General features: G+C 30.8%; 2 protein-coding genes and 1 pseudogene across 11 annotated transcripts; 1 reads left to right on the top strand and 2 right to left on the bottom strand.

Moving 5' to 3' along the window:
* Positions 1–390, bottom strand: LOC106448319. The gene has a single exon (XM_013890222.2). The coding sequence runs from the start codon at positions 388–390 to the stop codon at positions 1–3; it is 390 nt and encodes a 129-aa protein (XP_013745676.2).
* Positions 391–4246: 3856 nt separating this feature from the next.
* Positions 4247–7439, top strand: LOC106446147 (protein NEOXANTHIN-DEFICIENT 1-like). Of its 10 annotated transcripts, none has more exons than XM_048762436.1 (12): positions 4271–4536; positions 5125–5166; positions 5268–5346; positions 5428–5511; positions 5612–5675; positions 5781–5827; positions 5973–6027; positions 6135–6173; positions 6436–6604; positions 6704–6767; positions 6851–6931; positions 6998–7439. In XM_048762436.1, the coding sequence occupies exons 3-12, from the start codon at positions 5282–5284 to the stop codon at positions 7194–7196; spliced, it is 867 nt and encodes a 288-aa protein (XP_048618393.1). In that variant the 5' UTR covers positions 4271–4536; positions 5125–5166; positions 5268–5281; the 3' UTR covers positions 7197–7439. The 10 variants fall into 10 exon arrangements, with proteins under 10 accessions (XP_048618389.1, XP_048618388.1, XP_048618391.1 ...); XM_048762438.1 differs by having other exon boundaries at positions 4282–4536; positions 5428–5532; positions 6851–6907; XM_048762440.1 differs by having other exon boundaries at positions 4290–4536; positions 6851–6907.
* On the bottom strand, positions 7295–9104 carry LOC106446148 (annotated as a pseudogene).
* Positions 9105–10655: the final 1551 nt, after the last annotated feature.

Raw genomic sequence — 10655 nt, 5'->3', positions numbered from 1 at the left:
TTAAGAATGAGCCTGAAACCATCTCTGCATTAGTCCCTGCAGTCTTGGCTTCAAGTAGTACCTCGTGGAGGAGATTCTGTTCTTCATTGATTTCTTGATCAATCGAGCAAGCTGAGCCACAGACTTCACAGTCCCATTATGTCGTCGATCATTGCGTTCCCTCCATATGAAGTAGATCGTGGTCTGCCACACGAGCCTCAAAAGTATGTAGGTAAGGCGCTCATAAGTGCCCCCAAGCATTCTCTGTAACGTGATTTTCCAGTCAGAATCCGGGTCTGGACCAAACAGATTGCCAACTACATTTAACCACAGTGTGAAAGTGTATGGGCAAGCGAAGAACAGGTGGTCCCTTGTCTCATCTGCCTCCCCACAATAGACACAACACTGCATCTGGCCCCATTGCCGAGTGCGGTGGCCTGTCGCGAGCCTATCCCTTATGGCCAACCAAGAAATGAAGCCATACCGAGGCACACCTTGTATTAGTTGTGCATCACCTTATATGTCCAGGACTATACTTGCAAGAGTCACCATCAGCATCTACATGTCCTGGATAGTCTCAACAAAAATATACACAGTTCTTCAAGGAATGTTTTGGAATGTGTAGGTAAGAAATGAGATTTAACTGATTCTTTTTGTATTAGTTTCTTTTGGGTTATTAATATCACGCGTTTATTCATTTTGTTTCAGATGTCCATATGAAACAAAAATCTTACACAATTGAATAAAATAAAACTAATTTATTCTATGAAATATATAAAACAATTGAATATATATATATATAAGGTTGTAAATTAAAAAAAAAAATGATATATGACGCTTCTTTAGTGAATATAATAATTGATATCATTTGTAGGTTGACTGACCTGAAATCAAGAACATAGTGATGATTGATACCACAATGAAGATACCACAATGAAAGCATGTAAAGATCTTTTGCAATCCATTTGTTCTCTTATGATATGAGGATTTTTATTGTTTGTTTTGGATTTTTCTGATTAGTTATGATGACATCTTACTTCTTTATAAAGTCAAATTTTTGTATTGTAAGGAAATATTCTACTCTACTAGATTTGGTAGCAAATAAATTGATTTTTACTATATAACTAGGTGGTAGCCCGCGCCTTGCGCGGAGTGATATATAGATTAAAAGATATTATAACTTTAAAACTATATAGACTAATTTATTGGATATTTTAATTATATTTTATGGAAATACATCTAAAAGAGTAAGTAATGACTTATATAAATTTATTATGAATTTAAGATGAAAAAAAAAGCAAGAGCATTATTGTTTTCATAATATAAATTATGAATATAAAATAAAATGAAACATATGCAACAGAATAATAAAATATGAAAGAAACAAATTTATAAAGAAACAAATAAAAAATTGATAAAACCACAACTACTGTTAGAAGTGTCTTCAGAACTCGTGGTTTGCAATTCTATAGAAAGCCATAACAAAGTATCAACTTACCAAACTAAACACATATATTTACCAAATTCAGTAAACGAAATGTTATACCTCTTTCTGAAAACATCGATTTCTGGAACATCGTTAGGTTCAAAAATAATTTTTGAAACCCATCATTGTTAATCACATTCTTTAATCGACCTTATCATGATAAAAAACAATGTAAGCAAAATCAAAGACGAAATTCATGAATTTTTTTTTGTATGTAGAAAAATAGTAGGTTTTGATGTGGATGAATTTCAGTCTAATGTTATATACAGGGATCACTTATAGGGTTTTGCTTATGAAAAATTAGAGAGAAAAGAGTATTATCTCACCTAAATCAAATCGAATTAATCCCTAACTTTTAGCTGCCAATCTTAAAATTATGGAAAGTAATATAATTAAGAAATCAAAATATAGGAAACAAAATTAACTTTGTAAATTAACTTGATCGAATATAACCAGATTGACGTGTTTTGATGGGTTGAGTCCTTAATTTCAGAATCTTGGTGCTTAATCTAATGAATTGAATAGAATTTGTATAAGACTTTAAATTAATAAATAATTGTAGCACAAATTGTTCTAATTTCTATACGAATACTGGTCTGAGTCAAAACTTTCCTATAATAATTTTTCGAATGCTAATTTGTGAATATATAATGGAAAGTAAATAAATTTAATAATATTTTCCCAATATATATGGCATTCAATGTCTTCCGCGTTCTAGTGTGAATCAAGAAATAATTTTTCGAATGCCCAATATATATGGCAATTAATTTATACATTCAATGATTTGAAATATAGGGCAAATATTATTAAATTGCATTGAAAAATTGCCATATATATAGTCACTAAATTTGTTTGGGCACCACCTAGTACATAGAAGATTAAAAAGAATTAGATTATGCATTATATTATATATAATATTTAAACTATACGCTTACATAGTACGTATACCATTAAAAAAAAAGTTAGATTATGCATTATATTTATGTAGTAAACTATACTTTATTAGAAATATAGCAACTTTCTACAACGTCGATCAATATATGGTCCTATTTTTTTCAAACTACGAAATGTGTTATCACTCCATATAAAACTCATACACCAATATTATATTTTGTAGAATGTAAATCATCCAATAAGAAATATATGAAATAAAAACTTGTTTACAATGCGATAATGATTACAATACAGTTGACTAGTATTGTTAGGTTGCAAAAAAAGATACAGCCAAGAAAAAATGAGAAGATATAAGCATGAAAGCAATAAATACATTTTTAAAACTCGCATGAAAATAAGAGATATATGTATAATCCATCAAAACCAATTATACTATGCATAAACATGAAACTTAAATGTCCAATGACACTATATGTAATTAGTCTAGACAAGCAAGGGTTATTCACTAAATGCTATGAGAAAAGCTCTCATGATGACACATAAGTAATGACAATCTTGATAATAACACATGAGGCAAAGGTTTATTATTTAGAATGCTCCTCAAATAATAGTAAAGAGATTGCTCTATTTTGACTTGGATTTGGAGTAAAGTTTGGTGATATATTAATGTTCAAAAATATTTTGGTGCTATATTTATAAGCCAACTAGCTATAATTTTATATATAGTTAAGGAGTTTTCTCTTCATCTAAAATGTATACAATAGTAAAATAAAGTAATAATCATTAGATTATATCCAAATATAATTATTATAGAATTAATCCACATTCTGATATATAGTATATAACTAACCCTAGAAGAAAATTTTTGACTAAAAATATAACTCTATATATTATTTTATATAAACATATTTTAATATTTTCGATGTAATAATATTTAGATTTTATATATTAATTTAAATGTTATTTCATATTAATATCTTATTTCAGTTAATATTAAATAAAAATCAATGACTATATATTATTATATATTAAAAAATTGTGAATACAATTTTATGTTTTTTTTGTTGATGCGTACACTTTAGATGGGGATTAATTATATAAAAGATTAAAATGTACTTGTAATTTTAAGAACCAAATTTATAATTGATAAAATAATTAATAATTAACTTACAATATATGTTTCAAATTTATATATTACTTTTGCATTTGATTTTCAAATATAATAAGGAAGATATAAAAGAGTTTTCTATATTAATATACATATCTTAAGACAATGCTATGGTCTTATGAAGTCATCTTGTGTAGATTTTATTGTGTTTAGGTTTGTATGTCTCTGTCTCGTGTGGTAGAATTAGATGGTGCAAGAGACAGTTTATTTCGACTCGTGGGATAAATTTGTTTTCGTTGTGGTGAAAAATACAATGCCGTTTCGATTGGATAGCATATGATCCTTCTAAGTATTCATGGGTGATACTATATCTCGGTGTTGTATGTGGATTTTAAATCTCCGTGAAGTTAAAATATTTGTATTCACATATTTGGTTAATAAAAATTATAGTTAAGCAAAAAAAAAAACAACTAACTATGCCAAGTTTTTTAAGCTCTTTCTCAAAAAAAAAACTATGCCAAGTTTAATTTAGAGAAATTGCACCCCATACCTTAAACTTTTACCCTAATTAATCAAGTACCCTAACTCCCCCAATGTTATGCCTTCCTCCACAGACACATAGTTGTCACATCCTTGGTATTTTCAATCTTTTCAGTATATTGAGCTAATTTGCTCTTTAATTTATAGACAAATGAGGGCAATCATTAAAACGATAGCAAGTGAAAGAAGGTGGGAGATGATGTTAACTTCGGATTGGCGCGAAATAAGATAAAAGCTTAGAAAAGAAAGAGAGACAAAAGTCTCACTGATTGGTCCAAGAAGAACCAAAGCCTATCCACTTCTCAATCGCTTCTCCTTATTACCAACGAGAACCTTCACTCACATAAATCTCTGTCGGTTCTTCTTTTTTTATTGTTATTATTTTAATTCAGATAAGGGAAAATCCACATTTTTATTTCCATGAAAGTTTTTATTTTTTCTTAAATAACTCGGCTCAACTACACACCGAAACCTTCGCTCCATCTGAATCTTCATCAAGATTTCATTCTGCCGAAGGCTTTGGAACGCGGTTTGGATTTGTTTCATTAGTTAACATTTTTTAGTTTCTTTTCTATAATTTTGTTTGAATTACCATTTGTAATGGTAGCAGTTTCTGTGAATCTTCTTGTGTTACTCATCTTACATGGTTATAGATTTTTTAGGCAATCGCTGGATTTAGTTTTGATGGTTCTGTTTACAAATGAATGCAACAGTTTCTGGGTTACACTCTGTTTCATAAGAGATTCCGCCAATGGTTTTGCTATTTTTTTTCTTGCTAATTGTATAAGAAAATATCTTTGGAAAAATCCACTTTTTAAAGTAAATAAACGGTTAAATAAACCCACTTGCCTCAACCCTTTTTTGTTTATTCTCTCTTTTAATTCTAAAGAGGAGACATTTTGAATTTGTGTCCTCATCTTTACATTTTTATTGAGCATAGTGCTTGTTTCCTTTTCTGGGTTTTCATTTTCTAGATTTTTCTTACAAATGAAAATATTACCAAATTAGATCTTACATGTAAAAAAAAGTTGGCAATTTGGGTTTGATTGGGTTTTATCTGCCATGTTTTATATGTACCGTATTTGCTGTAGCTTTATTGTTTGAATATGGTGTGCAGATTGTTGATGCTTTGATGTCACTTTTGGATATTTGCTAATTAGTTAAGAACTCTTTGATATGTGCAAGTTCCATTTACACTCAGGTTTTGTCATAACTTGTCTCCTAAGGTATGTTTTTTTTTCTTTCTCTTTTGTGGCGTAGATTGCATCACTTTCATGGAGGTTGAAGAAAGGAATGTTTCTTCTGGTTATGCTAAACCTCCATGGATATTCAAAGGAAGGCAAGTAACCTCTTTTAATTGGGTAGCTTTTCAAAAATGTCTCTTCGTTGCTTTTAACTTGGCTTCTTTTTTTGCTTTCAGTGCGTTGTACCAGATTCATCTTGTGAAGGCTTCCACTGCTCGAGCATTCATCCCCAAGGAGTTTCGACTTGTTGAAGCTTTTGGGTATAAACAAGCTTCTACAGGGTTGTTCCTTTCTTGCTTAAATGATCTTTTTCAAAAATAATTAAACAAATGTCTTTCTTATGTGATTTTTTTTATACAGGTACACTCTTGGAGGGTTTTTCCTGGCTAGCTACGATGATAGTCCCGCTGGTGTCTTCGATGAGGTCTCTTCTTGCCTTTCCTTTACAACTTCCTACTTACTCAAACTTTATCATCCCACAACATTCTTTAATCGACTCTCTCTCTTGCTTTTTGTTTTTGTTTCACAGCTTGTCATGATTGCAGGGATTGTATGGAACCCTCCTACATCATGCGCGTATGTTCATTCTTCTCCTTCCTCCAACCATTCTTTAGTAAAGCAAAATTTGACTCAAGTGATTGGGAATATTCTGTTAGTTAATTCATGCTTATCAAACACATGAGTTTATTAAGTGATCGTTCCTTCTCTTATATCCCTTTAGATGGGCGGCGAGGGTGCTTGTGAACAGCAACGAGGCTTGTCATCACGGACGCAAGGTAGGTGGGTCTTACTTTGTTCTCTTTGCTCTATATCAATGGAATGTTTTGAGAGACTGGAGGATAATAATGCATTTTATTATAAAAATAACATGGTGGTGTTGCAGGAAGTAGGACTCCCAAGCCAAGTTGCAAGATTTTCTAAAGTTAGTGCCTATACTTTGGTCTTAAAAGTGATTTACCTTGTAATAATTACTGATTAGGCTCCCAATAAGTTTTCTTTTTTTTTTAACTACCAAACCAAATGATGAAAACAAGATAAAATCTTGTCTACATAAAGTAGAGACATTGCAATCATTAACTACCAAAATAATTCTTCCTGAACTCTTGGAGAATGGGATGAAACATGTGTAAAACAAGATGATCTGCTTTGAGTAAAATTAAATTTTTTTTTTTGGTTGGGAGCAGAAAATCACTGCAGTTCCAAAGAGAAAAAGGGAAAGAGCTTTTGGTTTCTTAGACACATTTGGGTTGGGAACTACTCTGTCTCACCCTGAGGATTTGATGGAGGTTAAAGTTAGTGAAGTTGATAGTGCTGCTTCTGCAAATATCTGCAACATCCAAATTAGATCAAACGGTGAGTTCTTTGCTTGTTGGTCTAACTTTTGCATCTGTGTAATGAGAAAACTCATTTCATGTTTTGATATCTAAGTAATGGTCTAACTGGCTACCTCAGAATCAGAGACCAAACTAGGAAAATGGATGGGACCAGCAATCAAAATGTCGCTTCCGAGTTTTAGGTAAAAGTTTGGTTCATTTGATTGTTTCCATGGGAGACTTCTTGGCTCAGTAAGCTCATCAAGAATGTCAAATAATATGTCAGTGGCAATACAAAGTTCAACCCAAACCTGCTCAAATACTCTTGCCACATCCACTGCAGGTTATGCTTCTGCTACTACTTAAGGTCAATCTCTTAATAACATAGCAGACAACGTTTATTAGAAGGAAGATATATTGAAATCTTTTGCAGGGTGAGGCCTGTGAGTCCTGCGGTAGTATCAAAGCCTTTGGAAGATGAGGCAGATAAGAATCACACATCACAAGAGTCGCTTGAAAATGAAAGGCGGTTAAGTGTAGCAGTGATGCTATCAAAACCAATCATAGCTCTTCAGTTTAAAGACTTAACAATGCAAGTAGAAGCTCCAGTTGTAGTTCACCCTTCAGTGTAAACACACAACCACTCAAATTTGAAGAACATACACTTCCTACAATATTTGGGGGAGTTCTGATTTCTTTTATAGTAACACAAGACCAATAATGGTCCAAAAGCTTTGTCTCTCTATCAAGAATATATTCAAATTCAGTTTAGAGACATTAAATCAAGTCATCAAAACAACTTAGACCTCTGTTTTTGATTATTTGACAAACCATTTGGTTCAGTTTGATATACTATGAAAGAAGACTTTGATGAATATCAACAGCAAAACAAAAAAGTCCATTCTCTGATGTTGCAAAAAAAAGGTTTTTTGATCATAATCAAGGAGTAAAGAGATGATGCAATTGTTGGTTGTTCCATGGTGTTTCATCCATATTACCTCCAATTTTGTAAACATCTTCTAACCAGTTTATGATGTCAAACGATCATTTTCTCCACATTGTCCAATACCTGTAACAACACAACCATTAACTTAAAACCAGGTAAAAATCTAAAGGAAGAGAAGGCTATATGGTGATCAAGTGTTTATACCTTAGAAGATGGCTTGGGGTAGAGGATATCGTAATGGCCTGGACGATACAACAAGGTTATAAAAGGAGCAGAAGCTTCTTCTTGTTTCTCATTAGTGCCCACAGGAACAAAGTCATGATGGTTCACAGTGACACCTCCACTATCACACGAGCTACGGTCAAGATACACAACCCGAATTGCAACATCAAGCGCGTCTGACAAAGCCGTTATGTGGATATGGTCACTCTCTTCTCCCATCGATTCAACCGATATCTTGCAGAACTACGATTAAAAAAAACTATTAGGGAGAGGATTCAAAGCTTTCTATTATAAGTGTGTGTACGAACCTGATCCACTGTTGAGTTTGATAGTCCTGTTATAAAAGGTTCGAAAAACTCTGCACGAGTTCGTATTTCACCAGCAGTAACAAACCTGAAGAACATTACAACTGAGACACAAATCAGAATCAGTCAAAAACTACGTTTGGTTGGATCTATACGTCATCAAAGATTTTTTAGAGTGGCTTACTGTAGTCAGAGACAGACTGATCTCTACTTCTGTAAACCAGCTCTTCGTAGCTGTAATGAGGAAAAAGGATGATATACTATGAGAAGAGACGTCTAACCATTTCATAAAATAACAGTTCTCTCTACCTTATAGACTCGTCACTTCCTAGGAGAATGTCATCTAGTTGCTCGAGGAACAACTGTATCAATAAGATTAATGAGATTGAACGTTTCTAAATGATCATCAAAACAAGGTTTGGTCGTTTTCTTTACCGCAAAGAAGTCCTCAAAAGTAAAATCTAAGAGTCTTTCTACATTTCTCAACATTGACCTTGATACGATCAACTTCAGCACCATCTTGTGATTCCAAAATATGCTCCTAATAAACAAAAAGAAGAAGAAGAAGAAGAACAACAACTTTAGATAGAGATAGAAGCAACAATTAGAGATAAGAACATACAAGGTAAGAGAACATGAAGCTTCGAAAGAAGCAATTTCCATCGCCTCTAGTTCGTCTGATTGCAATATACTGATTGTCTAATATCTACAAAACAAACATATATAAAGCAAACAAATAAGGAAGAAGAAAGACAACCTTGATCTTCTCGAGCAGAATGGGACTCCCTGCTTGGTACTCTGCAGCTAAACTAGAGAGAGGTTCCTGCACAGTGATTGAACCAAAAAGAAGATAGTAGAGAGAGAGAGAGCAACATCATGTAGATTCCATGAAACCCATAGATAAGAAGATGTGATAAGGGAGAAGTTGATTCCATCTAAGTTTTAACTTTATCACCAACATAAGGAAATTTAGCAGCTTCTTCTTGAAAAGATTGAACATTTTCCACAAAACAGTTCCCAACTTTAACCGCTTCATCATCCTTCACTGCATCATTATGATTATGCATCCTCACTACACAAAAAAAAAAAAAAAAGAGTGACTAAGCTCAATAAAGATAGTTTCATTCTAAGCAAAATGTTCAGAAGAAGAGAAACGGAGATGACACAATGGATTTTACCTGATCGATTCAAAGACGCAAAACTTCTGATCTTCCCACCTGCACTGTTCTCTAAGCAGAAAAATAAAAACGCAAAACTTTTAGGAAAAATATTCTGAGAAAGGGGAAACCAAAAAAATCAATTTGATTGGAAGGGTAGAAAAAGGTAAACAGACGTTTCGCTTTTTCCCCAAGTGTGTATACTCAACTGGATTACTTCAAAAATAAATATATTTTAAAATATTTACTAGATTTGGACTCGTACAACCGTGTGGATATTAATTTTCATGTTTATATATATTTTACATAATTAGAATATATTTTTTAAGTTACTTATATATTTAAATATTTATATATAATTATTTTAAATATAACAATTTGACAGTTTTCATGCGGTAAACATCACATATATTTGATATTTTTTATTATATATATTTTTAAATTATTTTTTATTCAATTATTATGATCCTGACCCGTAATTCAAAGCGTTAGATTTTTTTTATCAATATTTTTTATGTTTATTCATTTAAGATAATAACTATATATATATATATATAATTTTAAGATAAGTTAATTTTATACATAAATTATCTAATTTACTAATGTTAACCCGTTCTACCAACATATTATATTTCTAGCATAAATTTTTAATGTTTGTGAAAATAAAATATATTAATTTATCAGTTTAAAATAATTTTATCATATTTAGTTAAATACAATGTTTTATTTTAAAATGACAGATATAACTATAAAATAGTAAAATTAGTTAGATATAATGTTTATAAAAGATAACTGAGTATATATATATATATATATATATTAATGTATAATAACATTAATTTCATTACTAATTACAAAATTAGTGAAAATATTTATATACAATTTTTGATAATTAAGATATTGTTATAATGTTTTTCAACACATTTGTTTAAAAAACATATATATATATATATATATATATATATTTATATTTTAAATTAAAAGATATCAAATTATATTATGATTTAAGTAGTTAAAAGATTATATACTAGCATTAAGGAAATACATTTAATAAAAAATTTAAATGATGATCCAAATAAAAATATCACACATGAATCAAAGTGAGTTTGTTAACCAATCCGGATTCTTAGGAGTCGATGTTATATTAGGAATGATATATTATTAATCAATATTATTAGTAATAAATGAATATGATAACTGATTTCTAGTGAGAGTCCATTTTTAAAAAAGTCACACATGAATCAAGGTTGTGACTTCTATTTTAATATATAAGATATATATTAGTAATTTTTAACGGTCACTATATTATTTTTTGAAGTTAGTTATTTTTCATATTTTTAACCAATTTCAAATAGAATTATGTTTTCTGAAGTTTACAGTAACCATTAAATAATACATTAAAAATATAGAATTACAACTTTTTGAAATAATTATTTTATCGTGAATTTTTTCGGAATGGAA

Source organism: Brassica napus, chromosome C7 (assembly GCF_020379485.1).
Source record: "Brassica napus cultivar Da-Ae chromosome C7, Da-Ae, whole genome shotgun sequence".
Lineage (NCBI taxonomy): Eukaryota > Viridiplantae > Streptophyta > Magnoliopsida > Brassicales > Brassicaceae > Brassica > Brassica napus.
This window is presented reverse-complemented; position numbering and strand designations above follow the sequence as displayed.